This window comes from Lissotriton vulgaris, chromosome 11 (genome assembly GCF_964263255.1).
Source record: "Lissotriton vulgaris chromosome 11, aLisVul1.2, whole genome shotgun sequence".
NCBI lineage: Eukaryota > Metazoa > Chordata > Amphibia > Caudata > Salamandridae > Lissotriton > Lissotriton vulgaris.
The window spans coordinates 774,111,761-774,135,270 of NC_141699.1; the positions used below are offsets into that span (position 1 = coordinate 774,111,761).

The window sequence follows — 23,510 nt, forward strand, 5'->3', positions numbered from 1 at the left end:
TCTCAGAAATATGGTAATTTGAGGATCAAGCCTGTATCTATATGGGTGGAAGGGATATATCCTCAGAAGCAGTCTACTGGTGGGATAAAGGTGTAGATCATTTGTGTCCTGAGGAAGCAAGCCAGCAGCGTGCTGAGTAAATCTACCAACTTTGGTGTGCACAGCGCCATCAGAGAGGGCCGAGGGTCCATTCCTATCAGCATGAAATTGCTACTATGGCTCAAAAAGAAAACTTTCTCGACTCTTCCCTCCTCCATCCCTCCTTGACTCATCCCAGACCCCACTTTACTACTATGATCTCCCAAACAATCCTTTCAAAATGCTTCCCTCATGTATCCCTTCTTTGACTCATCCCAAACCTCATGTTGCTACTATGATTTTCCTGATCTCTTTTGATAGACTTTTACCTCCTTCATCTCTCCTTATACTCATCCCAAGCCCCATCTTACAACTATGATCTCCCAAATTACACTTTCTAGACTCTACCCTCTTCTATCCCTCCCTTATCCTATTCAATCCAATGAATAGACTTGCATGTCCTCAGCTCAGTATATTAGTCCACTACTAATCCATTTTGGACAAGCACTTTAACTGCTCATTAGGGATAGTAAGCACTATATAGTACAATTACATTTACAATTACAGCACTCTGAATGAGGCCCGATTATATGAAACAATGCAAGTTTGAGTATAGTCTTGAAATATCTTCCTGTCCTTATGCATTAAGGAGAATACGGGCTGCAAAAGTCCAGACACAATATCACTTTACACCACAGCATAATGAGCAGGGCTTTACAGTATGTTCAAATATACAGTGCACATCTAAAGTGCAGCTTGCTGATTTTGGCAACTGGTGATCGTCATATTAGCCATGAGACTTCAATTCTTAAACCTGTCAGAACTAATCTATGCAGCTGGGGTGAGAAAGAAACAGAGTGGGACATATAGCTTTCTCACTAACTTCTTGAGCTATTGAGAAATGAGAAAACCCCTTGGCAAAATGTAGAGAAACAAAATTGCCGCTAAAAAGAATAAACTATAAAAATTCTGTTCGCCAAAGACAAATATAAACTTCTCACAACTCCATAGCTAGGAAAAACAAACGATCACCACATCTTTCGTCGCATAATATTCGAAAATGAATGTGACATTTAGCTGTGTAGACGCTTTCTCGAGCGGTAACTTCACCTAAACCGTAAAAATAAGAGCCCCACAGTGTTAGAGGCACTGTCACTGGCATACGTGAAATCTACATAGGCCTCTAATATAGTTTACCCGGGATCTCCCCCGATCATTCTATCCATGAAATTCTAATAACGAGGCACAGGTAATGAATGAGTCACTTATTGTCAGGAGCTGGTTTCTATTTCTTGACATCCTGATTTCCAGACTTGTCGATTTGAACAGCCACGAACCTTAGAACTGACACCCCTTGCATTTTTTTACAGGTATCATGTTGTTTGACTTTTTGACCAAAATGTTTGTTTTTTCTTTTAATTAAATAACCAACATGTTAAATCACCTTTTTAAAATGGAATAATTCCCTTTTTAGGAATCTGCTGGAGAAAGGAAAATCCCAAATATTTGTATTACAAAAAGGACACTTAGGTTAACTAACTATAAAACTAAATATTAAACTGCAAGATTAGATATACATCCATTTTCCTGTCTGTTTTAAGACTTCCGCAGTCCATGTTCCCAATAATGCATAACAACATGAAGATTAATTTGACGTCTAGTAATTTTAATCGCAACCCTTTGAGTTGCGAATGACTGCATCTCAGTTCTTATTAGGTAACACTTTACTGCCTTCATATATTACATGGGTTTCTTGTAATAGAGCAAAATGTACCTTTGTTTCCCCCAGTTGCATAATCAAATTAAATTTCTGTTGGGCTTTTAATCCATTCACATCGACTCAAACAATCTTTAAACGCATGAGATCTTTCCATCGCCAAAAACTAAGGGATCCCATTCAGTGATCTTCTTGTCACATAACCTGTTCTCCTGCCCCCACAAAGGGCAAGGGACTTCTCTACCACCCATAGGGCTTTAATGGACTGATACAGATTCTGAACAAGAAAGATGATTGTGACTTATAACTAGCAGGGGTCAGCCACTCCTGTTTCACTTTCTTGAAGTTTCTCCATCATCTTTCCTTCCTACATGTCTCCAAAAATATATTTTTAAAGACATTGCCCTCATTTGTCCTACTTAACATTCAGTGATTATTTCTTCATATCTTTGCTCAGTCTGTTCTTCATTCTTGAGATCTAGATTTAATTTTATCTGTTAACTCCTTGACTTCTTCTACCTTCTTCAGAATGATATATTGGCTATCAGTTAACTTTGTTCCACAGTCTGTTTTGGGGTTTGAAATTCTTGCAATATTGCCTTTATCTTTTTGTTTGTGCAGTTTCATTGGACATATCTGGGAAAATTCAGACTGTGTAACTGGCACAGGGAACGTTCTTCTAAATGTTATGCCATAATTTAGGAAAAAGTAAGAAGCACACTTGGAACACAATGTGCCCAATAAGTAAATCATTTTTTAATTTTGTAAAGTGTCAATAGCTTTTTAATGAGCTTGTCCAGGTACTTCTCAAGTGCCAAATCCAACTTCACACCTTAAGGCACACCAGTAGAATTTAGGGGCATATTATCAAGCAGGGCGTTAAAATTATCGCCGCTTTAGTGGCAGAAAACTGCCGCTACAGCTGCGATAATGGGCTTGATAATATGCCCTGGAGAATTCCAATAGAAGCCCATGTTCACACAAGAACATGAGTTTCTATTGGAATTCACAAGGTCATATTATCAAGGCCATTATCGCTGCTTTAGCAGCAGTTTTCTGCCGCTAAAATAGTGATAATTTTTAACGCCCTGCTTGATAATATACCCCTTAGATTCTGCCGCCATACCTGTTCTCATTGTCTTTGTTCCTATTTTTGGGCTTTTTAATTTCTCCGGTATATTTTGCTTGACATTTATAGAAAATTTCCTCAACTTGATCCAGTCATTCTTCTGCTTTCTGTAATCGTAAAGCACGGGATTCTACCTTCTGAAACACATTTTCTAATTGAGCTCTTAAGTTCTGAACTTTTTCTCTTGTTTCCATTCTACGTTATTGAATTGCCACACTCACAAAAATATGCGAGAATCTGAAGTTTATTCCCAGCGTTCCTTCCTTTTGATATTTTACGTTTTACATTCATGCAAAATCCTGACTATCATTTCTTACATGGTGAGTTGTCTTATTTAATAACAACACTGTCTCAATAGAATAAAAATTTGATTCAGAATTTCAAAGTACTTCTTTTGAAATTCAGGGGCATTAGTACGAGAAATTGACTGAGCGTGGCGCTGCACCAAATTTGGCAGCGCTGCGCTCTGGCAATTTCAAAACGCAGAATACGGTGCATCCCCTGTGTTTTCCCTAACTCTGGTGCTAAAGTTAGCTGCTTAGAGCAAATGCAGGCTCCCTTGCACCTTAGTGCAAGTGAACCTGCTTTGCAGGGAATGATTGTTTTTGTGCAGGAAGCAACACCTTCCTGCACATAAACAATTATTAATGGCATTTTGCTCTTTCTGTGTGTGCTGCAAAATGTGAACACACAGAACACCCACAGCAACATCCGTTGCATGCCCCTTTCACGCTAAGTCACATCTGTAAAGGGCCTTATTTAAAAGGCGGAGTTAATCACAAAAAGTGGCTTCACGCCCCTTGATAAATATAGAGAAGGACATATCGCCACCAGAACGTCACTAAAAGTGACGTTCTATTGGCGATATCCCCTTGTAAATATGCTTCTCAGTTTCTTGTACTACTCTGTCCTCACCTATTCGGAAGAGGTGGTACTGTGTTTGCACTGTCCAAGGATATAACTGCTGAACACTTAGTGATTGTCGAAGAGTTTGAAGATATGAAGAGAGGTTCTTCTTGAGACTCTACTAATTCTGCCTTATTATTATCATGCCTTGATTCTAAAATTGTCACATTACCACTACTGTCCTTTTGGTTTGCCTGCTTAACCGTTGTGCCAGTACTATGTAAGACCTGTGATAGTGTTTCATTTTGTAATGGCGATGGAGTATGCAACAACTAAGTTTCTTGATTATGTATCTTTTCTACAAAGATTAGTTGAAAATAAAGGGTAAACCTTCATACACTCCAAAGCCATTTCTGAACTGGATTTCCTACCTATCTTCTGTGTATTTTACTGTAGGCATCCTCCTCCAATTCCTTTTATCATGCTGTAACATCTGTGCTTTGAGGATTGCTACCCCCAAAGGCCATATTTTGCAGCACCATTTTCTTCTTTCTCCTCTCTGTCTTCAAGACAAAACTTTGCATAATAAGCGTAATGCATAATTACCCAAATTATGCAAATGTATTTCAATCAGGCCTATTTGACAGCAAGTAGTATGCAGTTCTACAACAATAATCACATGAATATTTGAAACTATAAACCACTGTTTTATTAAACTAGGCAGTGGTGATATTAACACATGAAACAAAATACAAATGGGTGTTTTTCATGCATTTGGTCATAAGAATCCATCAAAGTTTCACAGAAATATATGACCAACAATTGAAAATGATCACTTTTTCAGGTCTCACCTAGCGTTGCAGCGCAAATGCGATGTCGCTCTGCGAGGGCTTCTTGGAATCAATACTATTTTAGAAGTTGAGTGTAGGCTCGGCCCCTGTTTTTTATTTGCTTGCATCACCCTGGTTTTGCATTGTACGTGAGGCTTTTTAGTCCCTCCTTATTGCCGCCCTGTCTCCTTTTGGCCCCGCCCACCCTGACTGGATCATTTACTGTCGGACTTACAAGGTCTCCATGAAAGCCTGGAAGCACTCTTTATTTTTCATTCCATCACGGTCAGCTACAAATGCACAAGAGTGGTCCACTTCGGCCGCGCTTGTTTATTTACTTAATTGCACCATCGCGGGTCTTCGGCCATGCTTTTTTATTTACTTAATTGCACAAGCCCGGTCCGCTTCGGCCGCTCTTGTTTGTTTACTTAATTGCACAAGTCCACTTGTGGTCTTGTGCTTCGGCTGTGCTTGTTTATTTACTTAATTGCGCAAGGGCGGTTCACTTCGGCCGTGCTTGTTTTGTTTAGGCACTCTGTAAGACTTCATGTGAGTCCCACTGTCTCCCTCGTCTGCTTCTCTCCACCCCTACTGCGCCTCCATGTTCCTCTCTCTCGCCCATGTAGTGCTGACTGGACACAAATGATTATTGTGTGTTTAGTAGCCTGATTGCTTGGCCTAGGTATCTTTGGGGAGTTCAGTATACAATAGAGGTCACTCGCTTGTCCAACTGGATCACCATAATACCTGAGCTACTGGGGACCAATGGTAAACAAACCAGAGATACTGCCCAGTACCCTCTGAAGCTGGCTTGCGGCCATGAAGTAATACGAACACGCTCTCACAAGTGCATGCACACAAAATTCCACACACATTCACACGCAGATTTCCACATATGAACATGCATGTATACACACACAGATTTCACAAACGTCCACTCAATTGTGCACAGATTTCCACAGAACATGCATGTACACATAAGTACATACACGCATGCATTCAGACAGAGATTTCACAGACGCACATGCGCTCACATACAGATTTGTTCATGTGCACATAAATATGCAGACCCGCACAACAATGTAATCATAGTGAGTCCAGGTCCGCCCCCCCACCCTGTGCTCGTCAGCAGCATGACTGCCATGTGTGCTATAAGTGGGGAGAACCGAGGAGGCTGGAAGGAGAGTCACAGGGAGGGCGGGATGAGTCACAAAGGAAGATCACACCCACAAACCAATGAGCTCACCAGCACTGGGAGGGAGACATGGGGAAGAGGGATGTGCCACCAAGCCTGGAAACTCCAGCTGCACAGGGCAGCGGTGTTCACTGTAACAGCGCATCCTCATGATCATGGAGAGGACTGTACCAGTGCTCTGATATTCGCTGTGAGGGGGGACTCATCGACAGTGGTCCCAGTCACTGCAGTGAAACAGTCTACAAAAGCACCCCAATGTTCACTGTGCCTCAACAACACCCCAATAATCATGATGCGGATGGTCCCAAAACAACGCCCAGTATTCTGTCATCGAAAGGGCTCTATAGCATCCTAAGATTTACTGTATGCGTGTCTGTTACAGCACCCCAATTTACATTGTGAGAAGAACACACAAAAGCACCCCAGTATTTACTGTAAGGACAGGTTTACTACAGCACCCATATATTCATTGCGAGAAGGGATCTACTACAGCACCCCAATTGTCTGTATGAGGACAGGTCTATTACAGCACCTCCAAGTTCCTGGTGAGGGCGACGGGTCTGTAACTATGCCACCCCACATTCATTGTAAGGAGAGCATCTATAGCAGGACCCCCAAAGCATTGAGAGGGGATCCTTTAAGAGCACCTCCATATCCGCTTTGTGGCGGGCTATTACAGAAACTCTTGATTCACTGTGAGCAGAAGCTCTTCTAGGAGAGGGAATAAAACAGCGCCACAATATTCATTGTGAGATGGGGCCTTACACAGCACCACAGTATCACTGTGAGGAGCGGCCAATTACATCACCCTCGTTTTTGCTGTGATAACGGGGTGAGGGGGGACAGGAAAGCACCCCCATAATCACACTAAGGTGGCAGCTTTGTAATCACCCCTGTTTTTCTTTGTAAAGAGTTTTATATAGCGAAAACTAGACCGGAGATATCATGTATCATAGTACTTTACATGAGCACCAGTTTAATTACAGATGGAAATATTCATTTTTGTCAGGCACGGGGAGATTAAATGATTTGCCCATGATGTTGAGCGTCAGTGCCTAGACTCAAACCCGGTTCTTCAGCTTTGAGGTCGACTGTTCTAGCCGTAAGGCTGCGAAGATTAATCTTTCGCAATACCCCAACAAAGTAAATGGCGGGGAGTCTCTGACATGGCCAGGCAGCCGTTCGCCACTGCTACCCCATGTTTACTATGAGGGAAAGGTCTTCTCATAGCTTCTTCTATATAGCGCCCTCATGAATACTGCACAACAAAATACATATCAATGCTCTGTAACAGACCTTTTATGGCTGCTTAATTTTAGCTGGTGGTTTCCAGGACTCACCAAGGCACATAATTATTAATACCGACAATTATAGAGCAAATCTAACCTACGATGCTTCAGTTGTATATAATGATTTTTTAGGTTATATATAAGGCTCCCTGCTTTCTGTTTTCACAGATTTTTACAGATAAATACAGACAGAAAACAATGGGTTTTCTATCTGCATTTATTTTTAAAAGAGGATAAATACAGAAAATTGTGCTTCTTTTAAGAGACTTTCTGTGCTGTCTCTTATGAATTATAGGCCAGCAGCTGAGCAGACAGACAGCATGGGAAATTCAAAAACAGGATGAAATTTCTTCAAATAACAGCATATGTCAATATACACTTATGATATAATGCTAGTATTTAAAAGCGGTTGTTTTGAGTGTAATATTTGGCAGCTTAAGTAGCTAAAATACAACAGACATCAAAGTACAAGTGCGCGTCTATCAATTAAATAGATATGGATATGTACAGTTTTATAACTTCATTTATACGCAAGGTGCCAGAAATGGTTATAACTCTTTTTTTTTATTATAACTTTTAAACATGCTGCACAACATTCACAATACTATACAACACATATTAAAAACGTTAACAAAGCCCATAGCTCTGTCAAAAACACTTATTACGCCCCAAAGGCGAGACCTATTTGTTATGCCGATGCTTGTTTGTCATTGGAATAGAGTTAGGTATTTTGAATGTATTGTTCTAAAAACAGAATGCACATTTTATCACTATTGTTTACAGTATGTTTTTTTTCTATCAAAGGGAAATCATTCTGTGCAATACTCCTCATTGGTACCACACGAACACTCCAAAGTTGGCTCACATGCATTCTATTTATCTGTGTTCAAATGTACAGTGGGCTGTGCAGATTAATTTGATGGCATTTGAAAGATCACCTTAAAAATAATAAGATTTCAAAAAAGCAAATAAAAAGATGTTTGATTCCTGCTTTTCCCCTTGCAGGCCGGTGTTCAAGGACAACCAGGGAAACATCGACAGGGACTCCCGCTTCTCCCCTCTGTTCAGACAAGAAAGCAGCAAGATTGCCACCGAAGACCTTATGAAGCTAATGGCAGAGTACAGAAGGTTTGACTGAGTTCTTGGCTCTTTTTGACAATATTTACAATTGCTAATCTACAATAGGTTCCAAGTGTCTTCGCACAAGAGAGAGACAGCATATGTGCTCTTATAAATATTATGGGAATATTCTTTTAGGTGAAAATTGTAGACATTAACATTTTACTGCTTTTAAAACATGGTGCCAGGGTAACTTTATTTCAATATTTATATATACCAATATTACTGCAGTGCTTTAACTTTCGTCTAAAAAAGATATTTTTTGCCATCAATTGTATTCCGTATGTTGGCACTAAATTGAGTTTTCATCAAAAGTGTAAAGTAGATTTGTTTCTGATGTGATTTTAAATCGAACGTTGACTCCACAGCTTTGATGAAATATGGATATATATGTAGTTTTAGTAATATTTTCAAATCTGTGGGGTTGACAAATATGACTCCCTTGCGTTAAGCTTAAAAAGATCAGTTGTACAAGAAGAACATCAGGCTCATTAAATTCATGCTTGTCAGAGCAGCAGAGGCTAACAATGTTTGAAATACTGTGAGTATTTTAGCTTTTTCTGAAATATGTTGAAGCAACTTGACCCCTTGGTATCCTTTCTAGTTTATACCCTCTCCCCCGCTCCACTCAGTTTGCCTCTGTTTACCATGAGCTTGCTTTAGAAGGCATTTTTAGGTCTCGCTAGAGCCAGCGCATGCGTTGCACTGGCGAGACATTTAGTGAGTGGCTTTTTAAAGTGCCACCAGAGGCTGTTGCTGGCCACAAGCTTGCGGTTAGGCGCTCGAGCCGCCAGCTTTCAACGTCTATTCACGATCAGTTTCAGTTTTGCGCGTACACAACTCCCGCTTCTCTCCCTCCCCCACCACAAATTGCCTCTCACGGCCCGTTGCTCACGTGCGGCCAATGCTTTTTTTTTTCAAGCTCGTGTCCCTGTTTTTTGGGAAGCATTGGCTGTGCGCGCACACAACTCCCGCTTCTCCCCCTCCCCCACCACATATCGCATCTCGCGGAGGTGCCCCTGGCCAATGCTTGTTTCATTTGTTGGTACACTAAAGCCAGACCGATTGGCTTTGCCAACGCTCGTTTCTAGTCTCGTAGGCAACGTTGCTTTTGATTGGTAAGAAGTGCTACTACATCATACAGTAAACATTATTTAGTGTTCAATGCACTAGCCATGTTGAAAGCAGCAAGGCTATCATTTCCAGCACTAGCTACGAGTATTTCCACCAGCAGTGCTGCTCTGAAAACCACTGCTTTTAGCAATGCTTGAAACAACTGTGACGTAGGGTGAGAAGAGAGGGGGATGGGTTGGCGGCGCCCAACGGTGCTCCTCGCTTCTTGTCTACTCCCTTCCTGGACCCAGGTGCAGGTACACCCCCCCCCCCCCAGACCAGCTACATCAAATGTTCCAACCCTAACCACCACCGCGCCATGATTTTCTGTAATTCGCTTCTCTGCAGGCTGCTCATGCATACTAAAGCTGCCCCCATCCCACACACACGCGCCACCAACTACACAGAAGATGACTTTAAAGCTGGGAAAATCGTGATGCCAGTATGAAGTGGTACAGAGATCTGATTGTCCTGCACGCGCGTGAAAAGGATTGCTTGCCTGTTCAGAAGCCTTCCAGGGGTCATCGAAATGTGGTGTGAGGGAAGAGAAACAGCATTTAATCTTGAATACTTTCTTTCGGTTTTGTTTCACAGAATATAACATCATGAGAACTGGGCCGGTCTTACAAGGGAAGGAAGTGCATCAAGCTTCAACCATTGTTTACTCTGTGAACTGCCCCATCTCCGTTTGCATTTTAAGTTTGGCAAATGGTAGCTACATATTTGTTTAAAAACATAATTTATTATTCTCCACGTAAGGAAGACAAGAAGATGCCACTGGGTCTGGCTAGACAGTGTGTGGTTCATCTGAGAGCTAAACAGCAAGAGCTTAACATACACAGGCAATGCCAAACACTTTGATTTTGTATATTTAAAAGACTTTTCCAAGCTCTGTTAACCCGGGCCCGGCACAAACTAAACTTGGGCCTAATCAGCCCATGGTTCCCTGTTGCAAATCATTGGTACAGGACATTTGGTATCCGCTGTAGCACACATTTCGCTCGACTCGACAAACGTCCGTGCATGCTTCCAAACACACTAGAATGAATGGGTGCAACAGCAGTGCCAACTACCCTCACATCAACAGAATAATAAGAGTTCCGCAATATCTGCTCACACCTCCTCGCGCAGAGAATAGACGCTGCCGTTCAAGCTCCACTCTGTGTGTTAGTCTCCCTGTGCCTAATGGTATTAGCCCTGTCAAGATTCCCAGGTCCGTGTGTGATGTGCTGGTCCTCTTCAGGGTATGTGGGGGTGCCACATAAAATCCCAGCGAAAAGTCAGCAGCAGCATTTCACTGGATGACTTGTGTTCTTCCACTATTCACATTCAGGAAACACATTGTTTTTCTTTTGCTTTTAGCACGTCATTGCAGTGCATGTGTTTTTGCAGTGCATGTCTATTCTCAATTTGCATGCTGTTCTGTATTCCATCTAGGACTTCAGTCTGGAATTGTCTTTTTTAACTACTTCTCCCTCCTTTTTTAAGGTCTCTGCTCTAGATGGCATAACCAATAGGTCTCACCTTTGGGACCTTATTAGTGTTTAGCCATGTAACAGTTAATGTTGTTGCACAAAGGATATTGTGCTGCATACCAAAACACTTATAAGGTCCCAAAAGCGAGACCTATTGGCTATGCCAATACTTGTTTACATATATTAATGGTTTTTAAAGTAAAAATTCGACCAATACTGCTCTTTGCCATTTAATCCATCCCTGTCAAGGACTGGAATTTTTGGATAGAATCGAAGGTCAGATATTACGTAAATTGTGTAATTTTATTATGTTAGTTCCAACGGCTGATATTAGGCTGGAATTTAGCTTAATAAGTTCCTATATTCAAGGTCTAGCTAGGGTTTTACACTGGGGATACCAGTCGAAAAATAGTGAGCAAGACTCATTAAGAGGTATCATATGTCAAAAAATGTTCGGTGTTCAGGCAAGTAATTACTCCTTCTATCACGTTTTTTATTTGCACTAAAAAACTTCTCTGTACAAGAAGAATTAGTGATTACTCTCTTACCATCAGAATTTAAATCTTTCTTAAAAACCTCTATTGGTAAGATTAGCTTTAATAGAGACATTGAATTCTGCAATTCCAAAAAGAGACTAGAGCTAATATCCAGGAAAAACACACCAAAAACCTTACAAAAATATGTATACTGGAATTTCCAACATGGAACCCGTCTTTTTCTCACACTATGTTGCATGAATCTTCTACCTTTAAACGATCTAACAGCAAACTGGCCCCAAATTTGAGAAATGGAAAAACCTGGAACCTTTGCAAACTGAGTTCCCAGACCCTAGATCATGTCTTATTTGCATGTCCAGCATTGGCCTTGAATCGCCGTTGTTGGCTTCGACTAAATAGTGTTTAAAATGTAGCTTCAGCCCGCGATTTTCTATTTTGGCCAAAAAATGAAGCAGGGTGTATAAAACATTTTAATTATTTTAACCCCTTCGATGCTCATGACGGAACGTTTCCATCATGAGCATCGGTTGAGCTGTGCTCATGACGGAACCGTTCTGTCATGACCACACCCACTTTCATTGGGGCCAAGCACCGGCGGTAAATCTGGACCGCACGGAAGGTGTTAAGGAGTTCATGTATATATTTTAATTGCTGTTTTCTGCTGCTGTTTGCACAAAAGGGAGATGCTGCGTTCCTTTCCCACTTTTGTTCTGCTGCTAAGTTAAAAACTCAGCAAAAGTAAGATTCTGGATTGCGCTTTTGCACATGTACTGCTGCTATTGAATTGTTTTTTGCACAAGTTAGGACATGCTTTTCTTGCTGCTAAAATTGAAACTTCTGCTGAGAATGAATTTTGGATTTGAATTTTGGATTTTATTCTGTACTTGAACTAGTTGCTATTTACTGCTTTTCGTACATTTTTGTATTTCTTAGGATATGCCTTGCCACTTTATTCTGTTTGCAGCTAACTCCAAATGTGGAGTTAGTTTTGTTATGCTTAATTCCTTTTTGTATCAATCTGTATGCACTTTTATGTGGACCTCGTGTGAGTTCCAAATCTTAATAAATATTTTAATTGAATTGCATTAGAACTGTGATACTGTAACTGCTGACTACGGCCAGGAGTCAGAGATGGTATGTTTCAAAGAGGATCATGGGGTGACTCTCCCACTTTTGATTTGCAATGCTCAGATACCTTAAGAAATGCTCTTTTGGTCAGAATTCCAGATACTGGGCTTGTGGTTTGAGGGCATTTGTAAAACAAGCCACGGGGTGTAAGCTACAGATTCCTGAGACCTGTTGAGCACCCCACAGTCAGTAGATAGTAAAACGGCTGCATTTCCTCAGTGATGAACATCGCAGAGTGGCCTCCCACCTTTCTATTGGCCTTCTGACCAAACAGCACAACAGTGATGCAATTTGTGCATTTTTGCTTGCAACATGCTCTTAGCCATTGCCCTGCCATCACACCACTCCAGGGGCTAGGCAGTTTTAAAGTGGCCTCCTCCAGTTACAATATGTCACTGACCTAGATGTCCTGCCCCGTCCGTTTGTCCTTCACCAACTGCTTCTTAGCTTCTGTAGGCCGCTGTTGTGTCTATGAATTTCTGGATTGTGGATGGGCAGATCAACAAAGCAACAAAAAGGGGTAAGGTACTCAGTGCGTTTAGGCTACAATACAGAACCCAAAAACATGTTATTCATGAAGTTGAGATATGATACAGAAAAATATAAATACGTTTGAATGAAGTGTTGAACTTGGTATTTCACTTTTTAGATCAGCATTGGCAGAGCTACTTGGGAAATGGCATTAAATCCTGTGTCATTGCACAGGCTAGTTACTGGTCTCCTGTGAAGAGGGAAATCAACTATCTTTTGAGCAATAGAACATGTAGACATTGTCAAAGTATAGAGATGATGTTATTCTCTTGAAAGTAGACATTTGATAAGTCTCTGATTTGTGGTTTCAAATATTGTGAAGAATATAAATTATCACAACCATTGAGATCAAGCTGTGAATAGCAATGTTATTTACTAATGATTCTAACTACTGACCCAATGACAAATGCAATACAAATAAATTGAGATTGCTGATCAAAATCATAATAAGTATAGAGCCTAAAACGTCTTACTTATGCAGTTTAGCTCACAAAATAAGCATTGCTTCTGAATTCAGATATTATGATTTGTTTTTTCAATGGCCACAGAGTAAATTCCTTGATTTACATGACTGAAACATATAATGTTTTTTGTTTCTCAATTCCCCTTTTGTGCAATTATAAATGCTTCTGTTAATAATATGAAAATAAGAACTTAGCTTTATAAAACATTGTTTATGTTTATATTTCATTGTTTAGTTCTTTTAACAGTAGAATAGGGGGCAGATGTATCAAGCCTTTTGCGACTCGCAAAGGCCGAAATTTGCAGAATGTCGGCCTTTGCGAATCGCAAACGGCCTTTTTGCATGTTTTGGAATGTATTAAAAAATCACAATTTAAGGAATCGCAAAAAATTGCGATTCCTTATTTTGCCATAGTATTTAAGGAATCGCAATTTTTGTGATTCCTTAAATGCTATGTATGTAGAAATTTCAATTTGCGAATTTTGTTTAAGAAATCGCAAATTACCACCAACTTGTTGTTGATGGCAATTTGCGAATTCTATTAAAAAAACACAAATTGTCATTTTTTAAGGTGGCATGTGACGCACACACATGCCCATAGGGCATGTATGTGCGCCATATGCACACACATGTACATTTTAGGGGTGCAGCAGGGTGTCTTTGAGACACCCCTGCACCCTTGAAATAATTCTCAAATTGCGATTAGCAAATTGCGAATTCGCAATTTGATAATTACTTCACAATCATACCTATGGGCCTCCTGGCCCATAGGAATGCATGGGAAATTTTTCCTTATTTGCGAATTCGCAAAATGCGAATTCTCAAATAATGAATATTAAGGAAACGCTAAAAAAAAGCGAATTTTTACATACATTTTGCGAATACTAAATAGCGATTCGCAAAAAATCACTATTTAGGATTCGCAAAATGAAATCTTGATACATCTGCCCCTAAATTCCTTATAGAGCTATAAAGGACGTTCACTTTTATGTTCCTTAAATATACCTTAATATTGATTAATAGCATTAATTGGATTTTCTGTGGTTTTATGTTCGTCTTTGCACAATCCAAGATCTTGTTGTGGCTGTAACTGAAAGTGCAATGCCTCTGAGGTCAGATGGCCTCTCTGGAAAGGACAGAGAAATTCCTTCTTTTTTGTTTTCCTCAATATTTGAAAACTCTTTTTAAATATATGCATTGTTCCAGCTCATTTTTTAAATAGTCTGTGTGAGAAAGTAGTGAGTATTCCTAAAAGCCCTGTTGTTGAGGATTGTTGCTTACTGATTCTTGTCTCCAACGCAATAAACTATTACGTTGGAGATTGTTCCTAAAGCTTGCTGTTTGAATCCATGGTTTCAAGACAATGGGAGGGATTATACTTAGTTTTGTTTCAATTCAGAGCTGATTGGAGAATACATTGAGCTTTCTCAAATCAAGTTAACAAAGAATCATCTTGTAATAGTAAACTAGAGCGCTTCTTTGCATGCCCAGATAATTGATGGCTATTGTATATGTCTAATTCTGGGCTGTAAATATGCAATGTCTGAGGAAGGGTGTGCTACCCCTCAAGTCTACCATAATAATCCTACTGGTCCTCCATGCGTTGATCTCCTTGAAGAATACTGTCAAGCAAGAAGTAACCAATGCCACCATCATCTGGGAAGTGGAGTGCTTGCTTTGCAGCCCTCATTTGTCATCAAGGGACCCTGGAAACCTAAATTCTAATCCTGGCTTCTCCTCTGAAATGTGTTTTAGGGTCATTGGCAATTCTCTCATCTGGTTCTTTAACGACCTTGTGATGGCTTAGGAAAGTTACAGAAAGAGTAGACATCCAAAAACTGGGCTTTTGATGGAAAAATATTTTCACAATGATCACAGTCAAGACAAAATGTTGGAACACACAGGACATTATTTTTTCTGTCTAGCATTTCTGTTCTCTTTAAATTAAGCAACACAACCTTACCCAAAAATTGTAGGAGGGTAATAAATGAAGCTGTAATAGGTGTTTAATAGGTCCATTCAGACTGGATCATTTGGACGCAGGCAGATCTGACAGACCTACAGCATGCTCTCCTCACCCTTACTGAGGTTGCCAGGGCATCATTCATGTCATATTGTGAAAAAGATAACTCCTATTTACTACTCAAACTTCTTTACATTTGCAAGCATTCTCCATTGTACAGATCACAATTTCACCCTTTGTATTAAGTATTGCAAAACTTTTCCTAGACCATGACGCACATATTGATCTAGAACATGGCCCCTCTCAAAAAAGTCTTCCTTTTTTCACTTAGCAATCCAATACCCTCTGCAATGCACCATATATGACCTCCTTTTCAGATGCAATTGCCACCTGTTATAAGATTTTCCCTGAAAAGCTCTTGACTTTTTTACTTCATTGTGAGAAGGGAATGTATGGAAAACAACTATCACAAAAACTATTTTGTAGCTGGAGAATTGTCTCAAAAATACTTCTACTCAAAAAGCCATCCTTACATATATTGTGGCTGGAATTTTTGTTCACAGTCAAAGGGGATAAGATTTTTCATTTTGTGAAGTTGTGAAAATCGTAAATTTTTCAAAAAGTGTGCCTATTAAATTTTTATATTTTTTAACTTCACAAACCACTAGTCAAGCATCATTGTTTACACTCCTTGACATTTCTGCTTCAAATAATTTTTTGTGAAAGTTGGTTTGGTGAAAAGAAAAATGGGTAGAACAGATTATCTAATGGAAGAATAGGACCAGAAACATAATATCGTTATGGCATTCAATGAGGTGGTAACCCTACATCTAGACAACAAACTGGGATCTCAGCACTGACACACCACTGTACATGTACCAAGAGGAATCCATGTATGCGGATCATTGTTTAAACGTGCTGCTTGCTCCACCTTGAAGTATCTCCTTCCGTATGTCACCCAGAACCTGTTGAACTATAGGTTTTCACATTGAAGTGACTGTGAGCACCCTTCAAAACAGGCAAACAAAAAAATATATATATATTGGTCTTTCTTATTTCTGTATTAGCTGCATGTTCTTCTTTCATAAATGTTACTTTTCTCTTTCATAGGGTAGACAGAATTAACAAAATACCAATAATACCCGGGTCCTTGGAAATACAAGTGGAATATGTGCCTATGGAACACCCAAGTATGTACAAGTTTATATTGTTATTTCTACAAATTAGTTTGTTTTTTAGATAATGCCCAAACCATAACCCAGTTTCAGAAACAGCAGCAAGACAACATTGCAGTATTTTCATTATGCTCATGAGAAAAGGTTGTAATTGAAGATAATACATGTTGCATTGGGACTTAGCCTGAATGATCTAATGTTGGCATGGAACCTTGATAATATAGGAAACTAAACCAAGGACGACTTAAGCACTGATAGCAATAAAGGTGCATTGTGTTGTGAATACAACACAGCTGTGAGATCTTGTAGTTAATCGATAATGGATATCTATTTCTAGAAAACTATCACCCTAGTGGTACACTGTAAATATAAAGGTCAACATAAGATGTCTCCAAAATATCTTATAATAAGAGGGCATAAGTCTGAAAATCAAATGAATGTTGTAAGAAAGGTATGTAGCTGTAGCTCTGAGAAGCTTCCTTACTTGCCATTATTGTTGGAGAGTAATGTACAGTAAAATAAAGGTGTATTTAAATTCAGTTACAGCAGGTTACATTTCCAATTCAGTTGTACAGGCAGTGACGTGGATGCTTTAAGAGAATTATATGAGATGAAGTACTTACATAAACATTAAAATAATACAGAAACAAGCTACTTTTTTGAATTGTAAGGAAGAAAAGAAGCATATAGAAATTATGAAGATCCACTAATCTCCCTGGAAGGTGTACCTGTAAGACAATAGTGTACATTGTACTCTACAGACAGAACTGTACACAATGGATTAATGATGGAGTGTCAATCTGTCTAAAGGCCATAGTCCATAAAAAGCATCATGCATATTTTCTGCAGCAAGCCATGCAGGAGGTCCGCTGCACCCGTTGTTATAAAGGACTGAATACCATGGCAATTCATCTGCATACCCTCACAGAATCCCAGCTCATACTGCTTACTTGTGCACCAAGTGCTGGAATATTAAAGGAGGTATGGATCCTACAGCACCTGAGCCCATGAAAATGGTGTTATGTGAAGACTAGAGCCCGGTTGCCCATTAATGAGAGAAATATGTGGGTAGAACCACCCCAGTGTTTCTTCCACCCTCTTCCAATGGCCCTTTTATATGCTCTCTTTTACTGGTGCCTCATATTTTATATCTTCATGGATGATAGCTGTACTTGTGCGCCCCATGCTTTTTCATGCCAGGAGAGTGCTGGTTAGGGTAACCAGCCCCCCAGTAATTGAAGGCCTTGATATTTTTGGCCAGTTGAGGACCAGATCTCTGCTGGTGTATGAGGCTAACATAAACTGGTCTCCAAGGGCCAAATTAAGGCATCTGTAGGTTGCATGATGCTCGCTGAATGGCAAAAGGTTACTTTGGGAGGAAGGATTTCAGGTCTACCTGAAAGTAGGTGAGGTTAGAGCATTGGCCTTTTGAGGGACTGCTGGAGTTGCCTCAGGTTGCAGTGACTGGATGGGGCAGAGTTCCCAGCAGGTGGTTGGTTGAAGACAGGCTGAGGGTCTCTTGAAAGCATATGAGAGATATATGATGGCCGGCCAGGGTCTCTTACAGCCTAGGGGGGCAGCATAAGGGACATATGAAGTTAAGTAAAGTTGGAGTTTCTCTTGGAGCACCCACATGTATTCTTATTGCATGCTGGAGGTTTAAGGGGGTAAATCGAGTTTGAGTACACCTCTGTTCTTAAAACAAACAGCCGGTGGTATCCAAAAGCAAGAAGAGTGGCAGATGGGTGTGGCTGAGGGCCAAATTAAGGTGTCCTATTGGGAGCTGACCACCTGTGGGGTCTCCGAGGGTTAGTGATGGAGTCCTGAGAGTGGTCCTTGGTAGTTTTAAAGGAGAGTGAGGGTGTTTCATGGCTGGCTCAGAGTCCCTGGAGTCTGCTGTGAATGTCTGAAATTAGGCAAAGGACTATGAGGGATGTGAACTACTAACTAGCTAGAAGTGTCTGAACGTGGGAAAGGGCTGGTTGAGGTAACTATGGCCAAAAGAGTATATGAAGGCTGGTTGAGCTTCTAACGTCTCTAAAGGTACGTTGAATTTTACTGATTAGTTGTTCTGGGAGTTGCAGGGTTGGCTGGAGGTGTTTAAGAATAGGGTTGGGGCTCTCAAGGCAGATCAAAGGTTTCTACTGCCTGGCTCTGGGTCTCCAAAAGGGTACTAGTGGTGTCTCAAGAACAAGCAAATAATCTCTGAGGGCCATCTGGAGGTGTTGAAGGGCCATCTGGGAATGTCTAATAGAAAACAATGGGCTTGCAAGGATGACATGTCGCTCTCTATTCGATATCTGTAGGTGATCAAGGGGCATTTGGGGTTCTCTGTACCTCTTTGAGGGTACAAGTCTATGGACCAGCTGTGGTAATCTGAAGGCTGGCTGAGGGATCCAAAGGGACAGCTTGTAATGTCTAAAGGTACACTGAGGAGCATTTTTAGGCAGTGCAGAGTGCCTAAAGGCCAGCAGAAGATCTCTGAAACATGTGAAGGATCCTATGGGGCCTGCTAAATATGTTTACAGGGCATCTCTAGAGGCCAGTTAAAGGAGTAAAAGACCAACTGGGATAAGGAAGGACTGGCTGAGAATCTCTTATTGTTAGAAATTGGGTTTCTGGTTCGCGGAGGCAAGCGCCCTGTCCAAGCAGGAACCACAATACTTGTCAGGGTAAGTCAGATTCACACCATAACACCATACATTAACCTGTGCTCACCCTCTGGTAGCTTGGCACAGAGAAGTCAGACTTAACTCAACAGGCAATGTGTAAAGTGTGTGTGCAACACTTTAAACAGTAAAACAGTGAAAACACCACAAAAAGTCTCTACACCAGTTTAGAAAAATAGGTTAAGATTTTATAAATAAAACAAGACCACAGTGACAATAACCCAATAATTAGAAGTCAAGATATGCATTTTTATAGAATAAATGTAAGAATAACACTTAGAAGAAATAAGTACCTATGGAGTTTTGTGGGTATTCTGGGCCAGGGCAAAATCAAGGGTTCAGGCCAACCGCGATGGAGCAAGGACCAGATGCAAGAGTCATGCAAGGTCTGCTGAACAAAGTACCCTGATCACCAAAGAGAGATGTGGAACACAGCCAACGATGTCTGTGTTAATCTCTGCAGTCAAAGTGATGCGTCCATTTTCTCCACTCAACAATGACGACGCGCCATTTCCGAGAATGAAGTGCTGAAGCCGATATGCATTGGTTCCACAGCTGATGCACCAGTTTTTTCCTCACAGTTGAAGGTATGCCTTGGTCTCACACTGCAGCAGTGGTGATGCGGTGGAAGGATGTGTCTGTTCTTTAGGTGATGGACCGGTTCCGAGTGAAATGGGCCAGTTATGTTCCCACAACAGTAGCAATGCGTTGATTCTATTCTGCTTCCCGCAAGCAGAGGCTGCGTCAGTTCCACTGAAGCAAGCATCTGGATTGACTTCCAGTGGACCAGGCACAAATGCAGGGGGTGAGACTTTGATATCCTTTAGTCTCAAAACAGGAGGCAAGCCAGCATTCCCTTTGAGTTCACTCTGCGTTTAAGCAAGGGTCCCGTTATTCCTCTGCAGGGACAGAGGGTAGCAGGCAGCAAGCAGGGCAGCAAAGCAGACAAACTGTTTGTCCATAGCAGTGGTCCACCAGAGTGGGAGTACCTGTAGCACAACAGCATTCATTCTTGGCAGAGTTTCTTTACAGTTCTGATTTGGTGGGGTCAGGCACCCTGTACTTTTTTTGCTTTTTTTAAAAGTTTTATATAGCTCAACTTGATGTTATCCGAGGGCTTTACATGAGCACCATTTACGTTACAGCCGAACACATTAATTTTTGTTGGGCGCAGGGAGATTAAGTGATTTGCCCAGAATCACAGGATGTTGATTGTCCATGCGGAGACTCAAGCCCAGTTCCCCTGCTTCAAAGTCAACAGCTCTAGTCATTTAGCCACATCCTCGTACACCCAGTTGCTCCTTTGAAGTGGAGGTGACTTCAAAGAGGGGCTTTGAAGTTCACAAGTGTCCTCCCTTCAAAGCCCTGGCTGCAGACTCACTCCAGGGGGTTATGCAACCCTTTGCGTGGGGACAGACACTCCCCATTTAGGTTTTAGTGTCAGCTCATCCCTCCCATCCTGCCCAGAATGACCCATCAGGATGCAGATGGCCACTCAGTTACATCAAAAATTATTTTATGTGTGGCTGTCTAGTGGGAATGCACAAAGTCTAGCAGTCAACCACCCCAGATGTGTATTGGAGACAGGCTTCAGGTATGCATAGCTTAGAGCAGAGAAATGCTATCTTTCTAAAAGTTCAATAACTAACACATGGTTGAGCCTATTTAATGTGGCAGAGTTCTACATGCCCAGGTTTTTTCTCTTTTGAAATTGTTCTATTCAGATAGAAGGCATTCATCACTGAAAAAACGGATGCTCCACAAAGCCAACAACTGCAGCAGAAAAATTTGAGAGGAGACTCACACAGCCTTCACTGCATTTGGCATTCAGTGAATTCACAATGTTCCATGCCTTGACCTAAATAGAACAAAAAAAAAACGGGCATGAAGAATTCTGCCACAATATACTATTAAAACACATTTCTCTACAGTTATGGGTCCTGAAGAGAACCCCTAATCAACGCTGGGTTTGAAATGCATCGGCAGCTTGATACCTAGGGTGTGTTCTTCTGCTAAGGAGAAATAGAGGCTGACAGGGAATGATTGGTGTAAAATAAATTGAATGGTCAGATCCCCATGTGCGGCCTTATACTAAAGGAAAGTTATAAGCCAATAAAGCAGGGGCTGTATAAGGGCATTCTACATTGTGAACTTTGATTGCTTTCAAATTCCGAACTGGTTCATTTACCGTTGCATGTTTTTGTCATGTGTTTTTATGTTGTGTACATTAATTCATTACATTTTCAATGTGTTGATGTTTATTTAATGTGGGATATGTAATGCATGATTTTCTATTCTGTTACTGGGAGTTGTATCTGGAATGGATCATTTTTGATGTACAATGTGAAAATTAAAGTGTGATCACAATAATTAGGTTGTGTGATCACAAATCTAAATCACTGTTTTGTAAAAACCGAGTCACCACTGGCACTTGTTTGTTCCTTGGTTCTTTCTCAAAGTGGCATTTCTAAAACAGTAATGTTAAATCCAACTTTACCAGCAAAGAGGATTTATCATTACCGTTCCAGTGATATTAAACATTACAGATTCACTCCTTAATCAGAAATTACAGCTTATAAATGTAATAAGAAAATCCCAATGTTAACCTATGAGAGGGGTAAGCCTCACAGTAGTGAAAAATGAATTTAGGTGTTTTTTACTATCCGGGCATATAAAACCTAAAGCTACAGGTCCACACAGGCTCTACAGTGGTATGCCCGAGTCATGTTTAAAAAGCTACTGTATGGGTGGCACAATCAGTGCTGAAGGGCCAACAGTAGTATTTAGTTTACAGGCCCTGAGCACAGGTAGTACACTCTACTAGGGGCTTAAAGATAAATGAAACATACCAATTGTGGATAAGTCAATTTAACAATGTTTAGAGGAGAGAGCACATGCACTTTAGTACGGAATTGCAGTGGTAAAGTGCCCAGAGCCTTAAAGCCAATAAAAACAAGAAAAGAAAAGGAGAAGGAGGAAGACAAAACGTTTGGGATGACCCCACTTATGTATACTGATGATTTCTGGGTGCTCACTTCTGAGGCCAGGCAGTAATGTTCAAGTAAGAGCTGTGGTAACAGAGGACATTGCAGGTCTGAGGGTTTCTGAAGGCTCACTAGCGGTGGTTAATAGCAGAAGAAGAATCTCTTAATGGTCTTTAAGCCGTGGTTGTGGTACATGATGGCATGTTTATGATGTGGGTCTCAGAGGGCTTGCTGGTAGTGTCTTATGGTATGTTGAGTGATTCTCAGACAAAATTGGTGATAGTCAAATGGGTGTTTGAAGGCTGGCTGAGCCCTCTGCTTCAGACCACCAATGCCTCAAACACTGCCTTCATGTCATCCAAACCTGAGTATCCAGTGCCTTCCGGAAGCTCAACCCAACCAAGAAAGACTTGACGTCTTCGATCCCCAACTTTCATTCAATGTCAAGTCACTTGGCTTATTCCTTCCCACCAGCCTCACCCTCAGGGACAACATTGCCATAAACAAACACAGCCTGTTACCAGCACTCTCATCTAAAGTCAAGAGAAACAAATTCTTTCAGAAGGTACCTTCAAAACTCACATTCAAACACTCATACTCTCATATCTGGATGGAGGTAACTCCCGCCTCCATGGTCACCCAGACCCCAAACTGGTACACCTTAATGGCATTCTATTTAATGCAGCATGTTTCATCTAGAGCCTGAATAAATATCAACCTCATCCTTATGAAACTTCATTGGTGGCCCTTGCCAACCAGCACCATTTTCAAAACCAGGTGCATCATTTACAAAGTAGTCATGGCCAGCTTGACTTCTTGGCTTGCACACAAGCTCACTATCTCTGGTGGTTCTTGACGGGGAACATCCTTTACAACGCAACTATTACCATGCACTACCATTACAACAATTTTTTTTACAACGCAGGGTCCATTAAAACGCATGATATTACAACGCATGCCATTACAACGTAAGTATGGGTAAGTATTACATTTAATTTTAACCCCTACACTATCCAACACATTCCCTACTGTTACCCCCCCCTGGAGTTGAATAGTAAATTAAACCCCTACACTATCCAACACTTATATTAATTTTGCCAGTCTTGCTAGTGTTGTTCTGTCAGTGGTGGATAGGCACATAGCTGACACCTCACTGCAGGTCTCTATTCCATTTGTAATGCAGATTTGACGCAGGAGTCGCCAGCGGTCGTTGTTAATGTTCGGGCAGCAGCATAGGAGATGCAGCCAGGATTCCCTTGTTTAGGGGCATATTCTGCAGTTTGTGAATTCCCCTTACGGGCGCACTCGG

The 23,510-nt window shown here is 40.9% G+C and overlaps 1 protein-coding gene across 9 annotated transcripts in view; it reads left to right on the plus strand.

The window, feature by feature from the left end:
• Nucleotides 1–23,510, plus strand: part of DOCK10 (dedicator of cytokinesis 10) — a 1,740,483-nt gene that overhangs the window by 1,039,850 nt on the left and 677,123 nt on the right. For all 9 annotated transcript variants that reach the window (XM_086943899.1, XM_086943900.1, XM_086943901.1 and 6 more), the window contains exons 15-16: nt 8,090–8,212; nt 16,484–16,563. In XM_086943899.1, the coding sequence (XP_086800025.1) occupies nt 8,090–8,212; nt 16,484–16,563 (203 nt within the window). The remainder of the gene's footprint in view (nt 1–8,089; nt 8,213–16,483; nt 16,564–23,510) is intronic.